The following is a 17,941-nucleotide window of genomic DNA, read 5'->3' on the forward strand; positions in this document are numbered from 1 at the left end:
GTATTCACACAAGTGCAGTGAAAGAGGCGTTATTATCTATGGCAAATTCTTGTGTTATTTTCAGTGAATGTAATTAAAGTGCAATGGCTGTAAAGAAATGAAAATCATTGGAGAAAAAAAATAAAGCGCTAAAATATTTTTGTTAAAGACTGCAGGCTCTGAGCATTCAAGAAGAAAAAAAAAGTGTGAATGCAGGCGTGGATTTTCCACACAGCCAAGCCCTCGCAACACACTCGGCAAGTCAAATTTGGGAACCCACAAAAAGCTAAAAATGAAAACGATGTGTGGAACAGATGTGTTGATAAACCTGAGCAGCTCGGCTCTGGTTTGGTGTGCAGAGCAATTGGAGGCTGAAGCAGAGGCGTGATGTGTTTTAAGGTGCACGAGGCAGCGCAGTTTGACACAGGAATTTAGGGCACTCCATGCATACAGTAGTAATTAGAAATTCTTTGCATATCCACAAGCTGAGGGGGGGTCAGAGGGCATGGTCAGCAGGAGTACGCCTCGGTAGCAGCCAGGGTTCAGTGTGTTGCTCAGGGTCACTTCAGCAACAGATGTGTAAGCACATTGACACCCTAACCACTGGGCTGCCCTGCTGCAGCAATGACTTGTTTGGATTAACAACACAACAATCTTATTTGAATTACTAATCTGATTAATATCTGTGCAGCAAAAGAATGCCTTAAACGAGAACAGCAGGCTTAACTTCTTGTTCATATTTATTGTAAACTGATACAGTCATGAACTTGGAAATACCTTGTGCCAAGCGTAAGTCCACTCCATCTTTTACCCACTCTTAAATGGCCAAGTTCAGCAGCTCCTCAGCACCCTTGCTGTATGCATATGCTGGGTTTATATACTAGATCCACCCTTTTAATAAAGAATATAATAAAATACTTTTTTCATGAAACAGAAAATAATTGGGGTTAATTTCATTATTGATCAGGGTTGAATGTTTTAACAATTCAAAAAGAAACCTGGATTGTAGAATCCAGGCTACAATTTAGGAGTCTAACAGTCCTAATGAATTAGATGTGGTTTAAATGTAGCCTATATTTAACTTGATGGAACATAACAAAAGCCTTTCATTGGGATCACTCAATAAATAAATCTGCAGTGCTGGCAGTATTCATAAATTAAATTTTGATTTTTTATTGCATTTATGCAGTTGTAACAGAAAAAGTGAGTGGTGTTAATTAACAGTTTCACAAAGGAGCATTAGTTTGAGCCAATGACAAAATCCAAGTAGGCGCATGGGGGAAAAAAAACCTTCTTACCCACTGACTTTTTATTTCTATAATGTTGTTTAGTCATGCTAATTTTAGAGAAACAATGATTATTAATGTAACAAATTATTATATGTTGGTTTAAATTATTCAGCTCAGATGAAACATTGGTCCTGACGGCTCCCCTGGTGGGATTTTCTTTTTTTCTTTTTAGATATGGCTTCCAAGTAGCCTCCTGGCATTATTTTTGTATGATATTTGCTCTCCATAATACATAAAGGTCACACAAACTACAGCATTAAAACGCGGACTCATCCGGCGCTCACACGTTTCGTGTATTTCAACGCTATAAATATGAGGAGTGATTTAATGCCAGCTCCGGGTATTTACCTGTAATATCTGAATGTTGATAAAAAGCTATTTAAGCAATTATAATGGCGTTATTAAGGCAACACTCATGCACGCCGACTCCGTTCCGTGCGCCAGCTGTTACCGCGGAGGGTAGTGGAAGCGATCCGTTCCGGGTGTTCCGGCCGCCCGCTCCTCTCCACTGAACTCCAACCCCCGCGCTCTCTATCAGCATCTCATTCCTGTCTCAATATGTCTCAAGATGGCGGCCAATGCAGGATCGATGTTTCAATATTGGAAGCGCTTTGACTTACAACAACTACAGGTCAGTTCAACCTCTGTTTCAATCGTCTACCCTCTATTCTGTTTCGGCTGCCTTGTGTCTCTCGGTCGCTGTGTTTTGTGTGTTTTCGGCGACCGCTTCGTAGGTGTTTCGGAAGAGAATTCAAGACCTCTTCCTCACATTGATGAAAGTGGCTCTCTCGCTGATCAGAAATTGATCCTCTTTGTTCAATTCAACATCGATCGGACACTGCAACTGGGCAAGCCGGGGCGACGCCGCGGGGATGCGCCGAAATAAAAACAAAACGGCAGGGCTTTGGCGGAAAGCTTTCGGTTAGCTATCTTTATTGCGTGTTGTTCAACTTTTACCGGAGCGAGTAGCCGTAGTTAGCCCGACGCTTTAGCCGCTGTAAGGTTGGATAATTTGGGGGAAAAATAAGTGCGACTCATTATACGGTGGCGCTGTGGTGACACCAATCGCTGAGACGGGCAGCTCAGACACACAACACCGCTTTGCTTCTGTTTTTTCCTGCTTTTCACTGTCAAATTGGTAAGTTTATTTGAACGGCGGATGAAAACATTAGCAACATTATCGGCTAACGGCTTTAGAAGCAGTTTATATTTAAGTCGTCTCGGTGATTATGGTTGATCAACTCGATCGTTTTTTTTCCTTTTTCTCTCGGCTTCCCCTGACGGCAATTACACACAGTGAGGTTTTTTTTATTTTTTTTATTTTTACAGACATTGCCACGTCTATGAAAGTGGACGGGACGGAGTTTGTTGACGCGGTGATTAATTAAATAAAAATAGTAGGGGAAATATGAGAGACCATGACCTTGTTGATTGTGATGAACTCCAGAAATGTCCCAGCCTCATGCACGCCACTAATCTCAGCGTACACGGGAGGAGATCGACTGCACAGGAGAGGATATGAAGGAAAATATTGGGCCTATTCAGTGTATGAATATAGCCCGTGTATATTAGAGCGTGTTTGACCTATCACAAGACATGTAGACAATGGCACTGTTGTGTTTTCCCGTGGCATTTAACGTGCATTGCTGAATTTCAAATCACAATTTATGAATATTAGCAGCCCGGTCGCCGTCGTCATTAACATAAGATTGCATTATGTAGGCTAGCCCGATTGTTCATACATTATTTTGTAAATTGTACAGGCTTAGGATTTAAACTTTTATTTAGGTCATGATGCCCCTATGACTGGGTAGACAAAAGGACAGTGAACAAGTCTTCCCAGCGGGCTTTGTGTCGCACTTATGCCACATCATCAAGGCTTCACTTCTCCTATTTATTTGATCCTGGTTGGCCCTCCTACTCGTGCCCCCTTGTTCATGCATTATGTAAAAAAATTGAGACTGCTTTCTCTTTTCTTTACCTCACTATCTATCTCCCACCCCCTTCCTATCCACCCCCCATCAAAATCTTTCTCTCCTTCACCTCCCCCTCCCTTCCTTTTTTTAATTTTTTTTCCCTCTCTCTTCCCTGGCCCTTCACCCTGCTTTCACCCATTTCGCCCTGTTAGAACTGGTGTGTGTGTGTGTGTGAGAATTTGTCTTGGATCAGTCTTTTTCGTAGATTGACTGCCAGCACGGACAGTGAAGGCACTGCCAGCAGCCAGGACATGAAAAATGCATCGCATAAGTTTGTGATAAGGCCCTGGGTAATTATGGCAAAGGCCCCTATCACAAGCGATTAGTCAGGACAGTGAATCTGAGCGTGTGCAAAAAGCCTGGCGGTTGGCAGGCCTGTCTGCAGGATAGGAATCAGTCGGATCGTGTGTGTGTGTGTGTGTGTGCGCGCGCGGAACTGCTCAGAACATTCACTGTCTATTATTGATGACATCTTATTTACTCTCCCTCCCACTGAGAGGCTCCTAGAGGAAAGCCTTCAGAGAAGAACCTTTTTTTTTCTTCTTTTCTCTCTCATCCGGTTTCTGATAATGTTGGGTTAGTATGATATGATCATGGTCTACACATGGCCTTGTCAGCCAATTGCTTTCTCATTTGCTTCTTCCTTGTGATCCAATGGACAGCGTGCACTTAGATTCAGTCTGTTTTGTCTGTGTGAGAGAGGCTCCAGCAGAGGAATGTTTTCTTTCTCTTTTCTTTTTTTGTTTCTTTTGATGATGAAAATCCAACCCAACCTAGATGTCAGTAGCTTTAAGCCATCATAGCGTCTATTCCTCAGGCTCCAACTGCTGATGTTCATTAAAATCCTATTTGATCAGTGTGTCCCATTCCCTGTGTGAGAAACTAGCTAGGTGGTTGTTACAGGACAGAGAGTGCTTTGAAACAGCACAGCGAGCTGTTAACTTGTCTTCTCTGCGTGCATTTTTTTTTTTTCCTCCTCCGTTTTTTTTTTATACCCCCCCACCACCACTACAAGCACAAATGGGTGCAACAGTGATGCTTTTAGCAAGGTCTCGCACACTTGCAAAATGGATCAGTGATTCACAGATGATGGCAGGGTGACAGTGAATTACAGATGGAGGAGGTTTTAACGTCTGTAATCCCTGTCCGTCCATTACAGAGTTGAGTTTCTTTAGAGGGGATCATCACTCTTCTCTCCTGTTGTTGTTTTTTTTCCTTTTTTCCCCCTTTTTTTGACCCAGTCAAGCAGTTTGCTGGAACATTGTGTTTCTACTTCAGAGCTGTGAGAGGTTGCGCTTCATTACAGGCAAGCCTTAATAAGATATGAGTGAATAGCAGTGCCTAAACTTATACTTTTATTTTTTTGCGTGTAAGCTTGGAAAATTAAGAACAGACCTCTCCGTTATATGCAATTCCCAATTTAGGCCTAATAGCCTACATCTCACCTCATAACATTTCCTGGAACAAAGCACCCTAGAGCCATTTTGAAAAATAGTTCACTATGTTAGCGTACAGCTAAATAGTGACTTGGATGAAAACTGATCTAGAGCTCGTTCTTATTCACCACGTCCTAATGGGTAAATTTAGGAAAGGGGTTTTGTAAGCTGATCCCAGAGCGCTGGTCAGTGGCAACCTGAGTGGTTTAAATCACTCAGCGACTGGCCCGCTGTTGTCTCTAGGAGTTTTAGTGTTAATTTATGAGCTGGTTGTCTGAACTCACTGGTGGGATATTTTTACCCCTCTGTTGCTGCACAGGATGGGGGAGCATAGAGGAAGGGGCATCACGTCATGCTTTTACTGTAGCCAACCGCTTCTCTGCCCAGTGACAAAACCTGGCATTGGGACTGAGGTTTCACTGTGTGTTGGTGGGTGGTGAGCGACTAAGCATGAGTCAGAGAGCGGGACGAGTGCATGTCAGGTCTTTGGTCTGCGAGGTCTACTTTGGTCAGGCTTGTGTCGTCCCACTTTCTAAGAGGTTATAGTGTATCCTGAAGAACGATTCACTCCATATGACTGGGAGGAATGTGCAGCTCTGCGAAAGGGGGGAAAAAAAGAAACTTCTCTTCATCTTCCTTATCAGTGGCTAATTCTCAGCGGAGGCCCATACTCTCCCCAACCCTTCAGTGATTTAGTGTACGTCACACTCAGGCTCAGTTTCTTCACCCATCCTCTGCTTTAAGGAGTGTCTACACTAGACTCAGTTTATCTGATTTCATTACGTATAAATAAAAGTAAACATTTTTGTGAAAGTCATTATCATAATATTTAATTAAGCAACTTTCCCTTGCACGGTAAAATAACTTTTGACCAATGTCGTTTGATGTTTAAACAAAAGATAAAAAGCACTTAACAGAAGTCTAAAAATAGGGGTAACCAAACAGATGGAGTCAGCAGCTCTTAATGCAGGCTTTATGCAAAAATGTGTGACAAACAGACACGTTTCCTTATAAAACTTGAAGGTGTGGAAGTCTCTGCTTATGATAAAAATAAATCTGTTTTTGTTTCCACAGTTTGTAATTTTAGCTTTAGCAGCGGTAAAACATTCAATGTGGCTGCATTTCATTTGAACTGCCTGTAGTTAAGACTGTCCAAATGTTAATATACAGTGGAACTATTGTGATCTAAAAATAACATAATAAAATAATTTTGTCCCCCCTCTAGTATGTAGTATAAATCCCTAATAATAATCCTGGTCATAGGCCATTCTGGGAAGGTCTATTCTTTTACCCCAAGAAGTTATTATTTTTTTTATTTCATTGATATGTTCATCAATATGCAGAGATTATATACTGAGATGCCTGACAAAACTGGGCCAACTCACACCGCAAGGACAGCAGAGCTACTTTTGTTGCAGTGACGTTTATGGGTTTTTGCACATGAATCCTCAACTGATTTCACAACAGCCTTATTATAAGCAGTTCATATTTACATTGCAGTATTCCTCCACGGGCTGTATATTAGAGAGGCCTACAGCCCATGTGGCATTTCTGTATCTGGCTTCTGTTAAAGCCTAACTTCATAATTTTTAAATTCCTTCTACTCTGAAACACACTGAGAGTTGCACTTTCAGTTTCAGTAGTACACAAGATAATCCCTATAAAAATGTCTTTTAAAAGTTCGACAGTCAATATTGTACCAGCTGGGATCAGTAACTTATCCCTGTCTTATAAAATAAATCACAGTGCAGCTCTTTAGTTATGGTAATATTCAGAAAAACTTTATTGTGCATCACAATGTGTCGGGAATTTATATTTGCTGTGGCTCACAATCACCCAGACAATCTTGCTCTATTGCTTTCATATTTCCAAAAACGTAAGCCTAAAACACACTAATGCAACTACACAGACAAAACTTCCACCCAACAACTAGCAACAAGAGCACAGGGGGCAGTTTCCAGAGACCTATTTTCAAGTGGCAGGCATTATTTACAGACCCACTTGGAGTCTGTCTCACCTACAGCATCATAGAGTTTCACTGTATCTCATGACAGGAGCATCCATTATTCTGCTGCTCTGTATTCCAGTAGAGAGAGAGAGCCTGGGCTTCAGTGACTGGACACTTTTGGCTCACTTTGGAATAAACTGGCTGTTTCCACTTTAAAGTTTGAGGATGACGCACACTTTATTTTACAATCAAGCGTACACTTGTACTTGTACACTCGTAAACAGTGCCTCTAAGGCCAATGTAATCATACATAGTCTGTTCATCTTGAAATATTAAGCCTATGGTTTAGGGCTGCAGTTAACAATTATAAATCTCTTGATTTATTTCTTGATGAATTGATAAATTTTTTGGTTTGTAAATGTTGATCAGGTTTCCTAAAGCCCAAAAATGACGTCCTCAAGTCTCTTGTTTTGTCCACAACCCAAAGATATTCAGTTTAATTTAATCGATTAGTTGTTGCAGCTCTACTACAGTTTTCAGTAAACAAAAATCTTGCATTCCTAAAGTAAAATTATCCACACAGTGAGGTGCAGTCCAGCAGTGGGCTCAGATCCTTTTACTTGTCCACCACGTTTTCAGCTATCTCACCTACATCGAGGTGATTTAATGTAAAATGCCAACTCTTGATTAAATGATCAATGCCTCTTGGTGTTCAGAAGCATGTGACCTACAAATAATTAAACTGTATTGATCCTTTGTTATTGATAATTGTCATACACAGTAGGGCTGGACAATTAATTGAAAAGTAATCGAAACTGAAATTCAGAGCCTCTAACTGATGTAATTGTCGGTTATTTTGATTATTTAGTCCTGGTAATTAGGGCTGCACGATTAATCTAATCGCAAACTTGCCCCGCTGTTAATCGTTCAAAACATAGTCGCACTGTGACAGAGAGACTTCGGCAGCAGTTGAAGCAGTAAGACAGGGAGAAAACAGGGAGAAGATAATGAAGGTTTGGGTTAGGCTCGCTGACTATTTAATTTTAGCTACATCGGTGCCTTTTGTTGTACAACTTTTGAGTGCTTGTCAGGAACTTTTTGTCAACCGACCAATCACAGCCTGGATAGAGTGGGACATTGAAAAGTTTGACGTGCTACAGCAAATCATTAAATGTTGAACAATATGATTATTGACAAGTTAGGACTTAGCATTTACAAATTAGAGACCGATATAGAGCCTTTGCTTGCACAAGGATATAATGAATAAAAACAACCCACCGAAATGAACTAGCGGTAAAAAAGTATACTATTGTATGAAATTCTAATGAATGTAGTATTTAATATATTATTGTTAACTAACAGTAATCTATTAACTAAACATGATACTCTTTATATAATACACTCATGTACAGTTCCTCCTCCAGGTTGTGGATAGAGACTCTGCAGTAGACGGATGTACATTGAGCCTGTGCCAAGATGTCAGTGTGCCCATATTTGCTGCTTCTAGCCGCCTCCTCCGTAGGGCAACTTACTCCACTTTGTTCTGTTTTACAGAAATATTAAATATATACTTTGTTCAAGTTGAGAAATAGACATTTCAAAATGTCAGTATTTTGTGAACTTTCCTTGATAATTAAGCAAGTAGATTCATAGTACCATTTGTCCCATATAATCGAATTGCAATATTGTCCACAATAATCGCAATATGACTTTTTCTTCAAATCGTGCAGCCCTACTGGTAATATTGTGTGTTCATGTAGGCTACATTCCCCTTGTAACACTGTGTGTGTCAGTCACACAGTCAGTCCGGCTCAGCCTTCAGACTGGAGTCTGAAGCACAGGGAGATGTTAGCTAGCGCTAACCGCCTTCGCTTTTGTTGTTTCACAGTTGTGGAAACAACAGATGAACTTTTAATAACGGATACAATTTTACCTACACTGTACATTTATGCCAGACTGACAAGTTATTATTCGCTTGCTTTCAGCGTCACTTTCTGCTGCTCGCTTTCTCTCATTCGCTCGTTCACTCAATCGCTACACAAACACATTAATTACACTGCAGTTAAGACATATCTCTGCTGCTCTTATAACAGCAGGAGAGGAAGCTAGCAAAGCGTGATTTACCGTGCTCACACAGTGTGCAGGTGAAAATCATTTGTTCCGCATTGATATTAAATAATGGAGTGAAATTGTAGTAGCAGCGGTCATGATTCAGCAGCGATGATGCGCCAAATAAAGGGGAACTATGTCTCTGTAATGTGCCCCAACATTACCTTATTAATTAGCATTAAGATAACGGATTTGTAAAGTCTGTGACTAAAAAACCCAGCTTTATAGCTGGCATATTTACAGTACAAACCTTGTCAGTGAAATATGAGGGCAAAAAACCAAAATAATTGTTCAATAATTGTAATGCAGGTGAAGTGTTCAATTAATCGTGATTTAGATTTTAAGTGAAATCGTCCTGCCCTAATACACAGCTTGTGTTGCACAGTGTAACAGAGTAGGACTGCAGCTAAGACTTAATTTAGAGCTGCAATTTATCGATTAACCTACTGATTTTAAATTTTTTTTTTCTTGGCTTCATCAATCGATTGTTTGATCTACAAAATGTCATAATAGCCTATTGTCACAATTTTTAATGCCCAAGATTATAACAGTCAAAAACTGAGAGAGATTAAGTTTACAATCATATAAAACGCAGAAAATCCTCACAACTGAGGAGCTGGAGCCACTGACTGTTTGGCATTTTTACTAGAAAAACAGTTAAATAATTGTCAAAACAGTTGCTGATTAATCTTCTGTTATTCGAGTCATTTATTTTAATCTTCAGCAATACATAATTCTATTCCTGTATTTTCCATTGTCCACACTCATTTTACACTATACATGCACTACATTAGGATTAGAGTAAAGTGAGGAAACCTAAGAAATGTGCGGTGAGAATCACTGTTGAATAATGACAGCTTTGGTGAAAAATTGACTTTAAGCAGCTGTGGAAATGTGAGCTTTTAGAAACCATTTAATTGGTTGTTTAACGTGAAGATTTCTGATGACCCAGCAAGCGGCGCCTGGATGAGATTTGCACCATTTGGAGGAGTTAAACAAGATGTTAACATGGAAATATAAACAGAGGTAATTGACCAGAAAACGAAATGGGAGTCCCGTTTCCACAGGGTACCACAATGTGATAATTTGGACCAAATGCAGACGGTCACACAGTGGGGGCCAGTGTTCGAAACATTTTTGACAAGTTTGGCTGAGCGCACCGCTGAGTTTGAAGCTAATGCAGCGCTTCATTTTGTTCAATAAACGTGTCCCTCTGAATAAGCCTGCCAAAATTTGTTCCTGCCGCAAACGCTCTGTGGCCTTTAATCATCTGGTGCGGCCAATATATTGGTGAACCACTTGCCCTGCCTAATTTTAGTGTTGTTTATCGCACTGTTATCAAAGGAGTCTGGGCTAAATAAGGCCTGAGGATCCTTAGGCGCAGACCTCATCCCATGTCATCCCGTGACTCCTGTATCAGTGTCCTGTTAGATCATTGACCATAGGTATTGAATTCTAATAGGCCTATTGGTGTGTCCTAATGGTCCAAGTATTGAATTATGATATTGGCATGGGCTGATGGCCTCAGGATTGAATTATGATATTGGTGTGCTGCAGGCTAATGGTTCTTAGTATTGAATTATGATATCGGTGCACTTTGATGGTGTAGGGATTGAAATATGATATGGCTTGCTATCTGCTAATAGCTCACTCTGTAATTTTCAATGTCAATCATGGCTTAAGTTGCTAGATCCATAGCCGGCTTTGAGGCTCAACCCATCAGTCACATCAGATTTGAACAGCCTTCAACCTTTAGCCTCACTTCTCACCCCCGATTTCTGTTACTCTCTCCATTTTCACTTGCTTTTGCCTTGTATTCAGGACATCCAGGAGTTTGTGATTTGCAACTGCAGGCATTTTATTTGAATTCATGTGAGTAATGCAAAGGCAAGCAGTTTTTGTTTGTCTTTACATCACCTTGTAAATCCCCTCATTTAGCTTTTAAAAGGATGGAACAAACTTTTACATGTCCTCACCGCTATAAGATGATGAAATGTTTGATGGGTTTTAATGTGTGTGGATTTGGCATTTTCACACACCACCTTGTGTTATAAGGAGCCTAATGTTAAAGTAATCGAACTGTAATGGCTCTGCGTCCGTGCTAACTTAAGTTCTGTAAGTGTCCACACCTTTTTCAGTGTTTATGTTGAGCTCATTCCCATTTTGGTAGTTTTAAAAGCAACCAGAGCTGTGATGGTCCTGCTGCCAGCTCACAGAGTAAATGGACGGCCTGCTTCTGTGTCAGCCCTCTAAAAATAACACAGACTGCTGGCTGGGCTCAGCAGAAAACTACCACCGATTATGATGATTCAACTACCCTGTATTCACAGGTGCGTGTATGTGTGTGTTGGATGGGGGTGGTTTATGCTTAACAAATTGTTCTCTGCATCTGATATGGTAGTCAGTGGTCTACTTTTGCGTTGCAGGTTGGCAAACTTTGCTCAGAGGAACTTGAAAACTGCAGTGTACGCACTGACTGCTTTTATGCGTTTTCAGTTTTTGAGGTAAAGCCATTTAAGGAGAGGACGACTTTCTTATTTATTGAACCAAAATGATTGTAGTGCTTGATTTAGCCTACTAATTTAAATTGTAGTCTGAATCAGATTAGATCATTTTAACTATTAGCACCCAGCTATTTTCTACTGCAAAGGCTTTGCCTAATGCGCGATTAATAAAAGTGGGACTAGTCAACGGCTTTGTCTGCCAAAACATGGGAAATTCCACGCAAATGACACAGTCCTGTATCTGTTAAATTCATTGGACATCCTCAGACGGTACGTTAACCTCTCCGTGACATTTGACCTGAACAGCTGTCGGACTGGAGCCAGGGTTCAGAGGTGGTCTGACCCTGCAGACCTCAGTATGACCTGGGCTGTCTGACTGGTCTAACCTTTTAGAGCTAACAGATGATGACTTTACCATCTGTCTTGCCTTTTAACAGGTCTAGCCTCCTTGAACTTGAACTTGTTTGGATGTAGAAAGGAGAAAAAATAGCAACTTGAAAGAAAATTGTCTCATTACTAGCCAAGGTTGTCTTCATGTATTATGTAGATGTATTTTTGTTTTAAAAGGATGACCAAATATGAAGTCAGAAGTTTTAAACGCAAGTCTTTGTTTAACTATTTGTAGGGCTGAATAAGTAATCGAAATTTTATCGAAATCAAAATATATGATTCAAAATGCAGGAGGCGCAATATTTGTTCAAGCTGAAAAGTGTGTAAAAATACCATTTTAAAGGAAAGATTGACATGTTGCAGAGATTTCCTGGCCTAAACATCATATTCTGTACACTTAAGAAAACATCTTTGTTTGGCAACATTTCCCTCAGATATCACACCACAGCCATTTTGATGAAATTTTCAATCAGAAGGATGATGTAAAGATGATCGTTCCCTTAAATATCGCCACTATCAGTCAAATTAATTGCAGTTTTATATCGTTCAGCCCTACCTACTTGTGTGCTTGAGTTGGAAGAGTCTCTGAATGCCCCAGTTTGAAAAGCGTAAAACTGAATGTGCCTTGCTGAGTCTCATTTTTAAAAGTGAGAGTTGTCCTCTTGAGGAAGGGGGAAGGGACTATGTGTTTAGTAGACACAGGCTCATCCGCTGACTGCTGTCTGACCCTGAGTTCAGCGGTATGGTTATTAATAGGCCCAGAGGCCTCAACTTCCAGGAGGCCCTCTGATCAGCTCCAGATGTGGAATGAGAGAGGACAATTCTACGTTAGCCTATCCATGTTTCACATGAAGCAGAAAGTAGGGAGGGAGGGGGGCATTTGGTGAGACTGATAAAGCGTGAGGGAGGGAGGAAGGGAGGGACAGGAGACCTTTCCACAGCAGGAGTGTGTTTTGTGAGTCTTTGTTTTCGTGTGTGTGTGTGTGTGTGTGTGTGTGTGTTTTCGTTTATTACACTCTCTGCCCTCAGACCAAAAGACCATAAAAAACGTATGGCATCACCATGGTGACCATAATAACTACCTATAAAACAGCGTGTAAACTGTGAAATAAGACAAACAGACCAGAACAGCCCTGAATGGCTGCCTTCCGCCATAAAACTATTTGAGAGCCAGACTGAAGGAATGCCTTGGAGGCTGCTGTGGCTGTCACGACACATGAAAGGATTAGGCTCTGTGTTTTATCTCCTCTTTATCTGATGGTAATGGATAAGCTGAGTGTAGCCTATCATCTGACGCTTGGGCCGGGGGTTTGATGTTTTAGTAGGGTGACGGTTTGTTGAGTTGACCGCTTTGGTCTATTGATTGCTGTTTGATGGTTTTGATATGTAGGCTGCGTGGAACAGGTCAAGTCTTTTATGCAGTGAAGGCTCCAAATAGCTTTTAGCTGTCCTTCACTCCCCCCATTACTCCAGTGGTTCGTTTGATGTTTGGATCAATCAATAGAAAGAGCCTGAGCTCTTACACATGCTCCATCCTACTTCCCACTGAGCATGATTCCTCTTCCTTCGTTGTGCAGGCTTTATATCATATTCTCTCAACACAGAATAAATGATATAATTACAACCCATTACGTAGCCTAATGCAAGCTAATTATTCTGTCATTACAGTAAGGATTAGCTCTGCTCATTCTCTCTTTCTCACTGTGTTTCTTTGCCTTGTTCCTCTCGAAAGTCGTGCAAGCAGAGCGGAAAACTCTTACTCATATAAAGGCTGAGTAAGACTTAGCCCCTGGACATGCTCTGTTGATGTTGATCGTATAGACCATGGGTGTCAAACTCAGTCAGAAGGCTAGGCCATGCTAGAAAATAGTGACAGCACGGGCTGGACACATTCAAGAGTCTAGATATATCTAACCTAATGGGGCATTTTGATATGTGCTCTTGATTTATGCGTAAAAGTCAACATGCTGCTTTTATAGGCTACGGCACACAACTCCTGCTGATGTGTCATCATCAGGCGTCCAGAAAATTACTGGATACAACACATAGATAAGGCTAAATTAAAATGGTGAAAAGGGCATCATGCAGCTCGGGGATTTAATGTACCAGAGGCACATGAGTGGTGCAGACCCTCACTGTCCTTTCCACCGTGCTAATAGCATGAAGCTGCTTGTAGTCCTTAAATGGAAGCCTAAGTGAATTACTACAAATCAAATAGGCTAACGAATTGAGATCAGATCTTATCTAGAGCAACTCTGAACACTGCTCCATTGTCAAGGGTCATAAACTTTCTAGGCCAAAAAAGACTAGCTCACATATACGAGTGTATGATGAGTGTACAACATTGCTAGCCCGCACCTGTGATCCTGTCATTATCCACCGATGGTTACTTGTTTGTGCATTTGATGTTATATAAATTAATATCGGCGATGTCAGTTGTTGCCAGAGTCCTTGAGGCCCGGGCTTGTGTGCGTGCTTCAGGGCCTGGAGAGCCCCACTCTTCTCCCAGACTTGATTAATCCCTATCGCCCCTCTCCATGATCGCAGTTTCCATTTTTTAGTCCGTATCTGTGCACTCATCCCCTCCCCAATCCCCTCTCACTGGCACAGAATGGCTTCCTGGCAGAATGGAGGCATTAATTCAGGGATGAGAGGTGTGATACTCTCTCCTTCTCTGTGGTTCTCTCTCTCTCACTCTCTATCGGCGCTCTGTTTGTAATGTGTGGCCTTTATCGTAGCAGAAACAGCTCACTACCCTCTGATCCTATCTCAGATCTCAATATCCTAGCCGTTCCACCCTGTAAACGCAGGGATGAAAAATCTTGCCCTTTCGCCAATGCATTACACCCTAGCATATCGCCGTTACCCCTCTCCTCCCATTGCACACTCCACACCACTCACCCTTAGTGACACAGGCCTCCAGCTAAATTCAAACTCTGCACTTCCTCCATGCCAGAAACCATCTTAGTCTCATTATATTTGTATTTAGGCTCAGGCCTGCCCTCTGAAACCCCTTGTCAGACAATAGGTCGGGCAAAATAATGACTAGCTCTCAGTAAGCTTTAGGAGAGTTAAGGCTTGGATGTTGGGGAGATAAAACAACAACCAGTGTCTCAGCAGAGAAACATGGATCAATACAAACGAGGCTGCGGTGTAAAAGGCTGTTTTTGATCCAGGCTTGCGTCAGCGTCAGTGAGGTGAGTCTTGACAGCTCCTGTGCTGTTGGTAGATATGGATCTGTGTTCAAAAAAAGGAGCAAAACGCTCAGGGACCACAAGCGTCTTGTTAAGCTGTGGAGAGTGTTAGGCTGACCCCCACCCCCAGCCGCTCTGCACACAAACACAGATGCACACCCAGATGCACAAACACACACAGAAAAGTGTTCAGGCCTCAGTTGTCACAGTGCAACTACTGTGTTAGCTTGTGGTTAAGAAAACTTTGTGGCTTTGACTCCAATGGAGGAGAGGAAAAGCAAAAACGGAGATTCAGGAGGATATGACTTGCGTCTTCAAACCATGTGTGGTTTGTGAAAACGGCGTCTGCTGGCACATTTAAAGTTCTGCGCCCTGCTATGCCAGAGGTAGGAAAGCAGACAGGCAGCCGGGATTGTAGTCTCTTATCTGTGCTGCTGTTGTGCTGTGTTTTGAGGGGGCGTGCCTGTGATCTGTGATCATGTACCGTGTCGTTGTAGCAAAGCGTGGCTGTCGCTCCTGACTGAGCTGCCACCCCACGACTCCACCCCCACATAGTAGGTTCGGCATACAGAACAGTCAGCCGCATAGGAGGTGGAGCGCTGTGAGCAGAGATGGAGGGGGAGTTTCAAAGGTAGGCCTCGTAGATTTCAGATACGACATCTTTCCAGACGCCTTTACTGTTTACTATCATAACCACATAACTGCCTCAGACATGTCGGAGATAAAAGGAAAGATTAGTGACTGCAGTGGCAGGACAGAAAACTTCATCTCTTAAACATCTGTGTCATGTTGCCAAGTGCAGAGGCTGTAAAAGGCTTCTCGCTTTGTACTGCACACAGCAAAGTTTTATTTTAAAATATTAGCCTCCTTTAGTGTGACTAATATGGTGTTAGTGTTATAGAGAAGAAGTGTGTTTTGTGTGTGTCTTTCTTTGCTTGGCTTGAAGTCAAGAGTGATACTCCATTAGATTAATGTGTAAAACATGCACCAAATGTGGGGCAGTTAACCTACGTTGTGTTTAAACTAGAGGAGTAGTGGCAGACTACTTGGCATGTGTGACTGTAGACTAGGTGTAAACAAAGTGTTTCTAGCAGTTACAGTCCCAATTATTCTACAGGGAATGAGATCTGAAGCAAATCCTTGTGCGGTGTTCCTCCCTCTGCGTGCCCTCCTGGTCACCGTGGCAGCACAGACGGCAGCTGCAGATTGACTTCATACTGTGTACATAACAATAACTTTGTTGTCATTCCACCAGCCTATCTGTCTCGGCATCGTCGGAGTGTGAGGGCATAAGGAATTTCATGAAGTTTTGATACCTCAATTAAAGTGCGTCTGTCTCCTGTTATCTCATTTAGTCTGTAGTCGATATGATTGGCATAATCAGACATGCCTGATTGGTGCCTCCCATTTAATTAATCAGTCTCACTGTATCATCACCTGTGGCTCATTAGAGTAATTAGAGCGAATTAGTCAGATAGAAGGCCTCTCTCTGCCTGCAGACGAGTGGAAGGAATTTCATTACAAGAGATGAACACACACATACACCTTGGGTCTGAATGGCCAGTGGTAATAAGATTTGTTTACCCGTGACTGTTATCGGTGATTAGTATTATTACCACAGTGGTAGGATGGAGAGATACTCATTTTCGTTTGGCCCACCTTCCCCTCCTAGCTGCAAACATGGTGCGCCATGCCAAATTTTGCTGGGTGAACATGTTAGCAGACTTCCTCTTTTGAAACGGAGTTCAAAAGAATGTGGAAAGACTGGGCTCCCCAAGTTAGTGCAGCAGCCTGTCTGTGCATTCATGTGAGAGCACACGCGTGTGGAGCAGTGTGCGGGAGGCTTCTTGGCCAAGTCGGTGTTGAAGTCTCTCTAGGGAGTGTTGGCAATCTGTTCCAATCGTCTTTACAGCTGACCAGATGACCAAATGAACCAGGACAGGGACTGCTGCTGTGGGCCAGTCCAGCCAAGCCAAGCAGGGCTGTTACAGCAATCACACAGACATTACAGCCCACTTAATGCTCCCCTGCACACACCATATTCCATCGTCTGCTAAACTAGACAGTGCAGTCCTAACCAGCCGTAGCCAGATTTAAAAATAGCACTGGAGTTAATGTGAATGGTTAAATGAATTAATTCACCAGTAAATTAAAATGTTTTCAGATTTTGAAAAGTATAACATTTCAAAGTCAGACCAAGGAGAGCCAGGGAGTGTTGACCTCCGGAGACTAAGCCTGAAGCTCCACCAAGCACAGGGTACACAAGTTTTTCACGCATGTTGTTTGATGCACTGCAGGCATCCACCAAAGTGCTGGTATTTGCACTTTGCCAATGCAATTAATTATGTTTCTTGTCATTACATTAGTCATGTATTGTGCAATATATAGACTCATTTTTAATTGGCATGTTTTTGTATTTTGTTAATTCCTCATTCATGTCTTGGCTCCTTGTCAAGCATGTTAATTTGGAAGGTTTATCAAACTAGCTGGATGTCAATCATTGATGTCAAACATGATAGAAAGAAACTCCCAGTGGTATACCAGATGGCAGAGCCCCTTTAGTGCAGCCTTGCCCAAAGTAATAGTATTCCCCTCCAAAAGATTGGAGCTTGTTAAAGCCAACAAAATAGCTGAATTGACTTGCTGCTAGTGGATGCTTTAAATTAAATTACATATAAACCCTATAGTAAATGACTCCTAGTTGGACATTTTGTTGCAACGAAACTTGGACATGCTTACCTAATTAAGGATATATTGATATGCATGTTTGAGCTACAGGCTGTGTTCACGCCCCTTTGTTCAAACTGAAACATGCAAAGGCTCTTACCCAGTTGGGTCAGTTCTACAGTTTGTGTTCACTGTCATGACTTTAGATGGACAGTGACAGATGTCACCATTCCAGTTATTATAAAAAGTGCTATATCTTTCTGTTTAGCTATCTATTAATCTAGCTATCTGCTATCTTTAGTCATGACAGTAATATAAACTGTGTTGTGGGTGCTAGCAAGGATCCGGTAGCTGCACCGATTGGGCACTGATGGTCCTCACTGTGAAGAATTTAAACGGGTTATCCATAATAGTGATATCAATTTCATATTAGAGTAATAAATAAATAT

The 17,941-nt window shown here is 41.8% G+C and overlaps 1 protein-coding gene across 4 annotated transcripts in view; it reads left to right on the forward strand.

Moving 5' to 3' along the window:
* Positions 1–1,745: 1,745 nt before the first annotated feature.
* Positions 1,746–17,941, forward strand: part of cux1b (cut-like homeobox 1b) — a 67,378-nt gene continuing 51,182 nt past the window's right edge. For 3 of the 4 annotated variants that reach the window (XM_038692299.1, XM_038692300.1, XM_038692301.1), the window contains exon 1: positions 1,746–1,899. In XM_038692299.1, coding sequence (XP_038548227.1) covers positions 1,837–1,899 — 63 coding nt within the window. In that variant the 5' untranslated portion in view covers positions 1,746–1,836. The remainder of the gene's footprint in view (positions 1,900–17,941) is intronic. The other variant, XM_038692302.1, reaches the window with a different exon arrangement.

Source organism: Micropterus salmoides, unplaced genomic scaffold, assembly GCF_014851395.1.
Source record: "Micropterus salmoides isolate LMB-PRFRI ecotype aquatic unplaced genomic scaffold, ASM1485139v1 Ms_hic_scaffold_3, whole genome shotgun sequence".
Classification (NCBI taxonomy): Eukaryota; Metazoa; Chordata; class Actinopteri; order Centrarchiformes; family Centrarchidae; genus Micropterus; species Micropterus salmoides.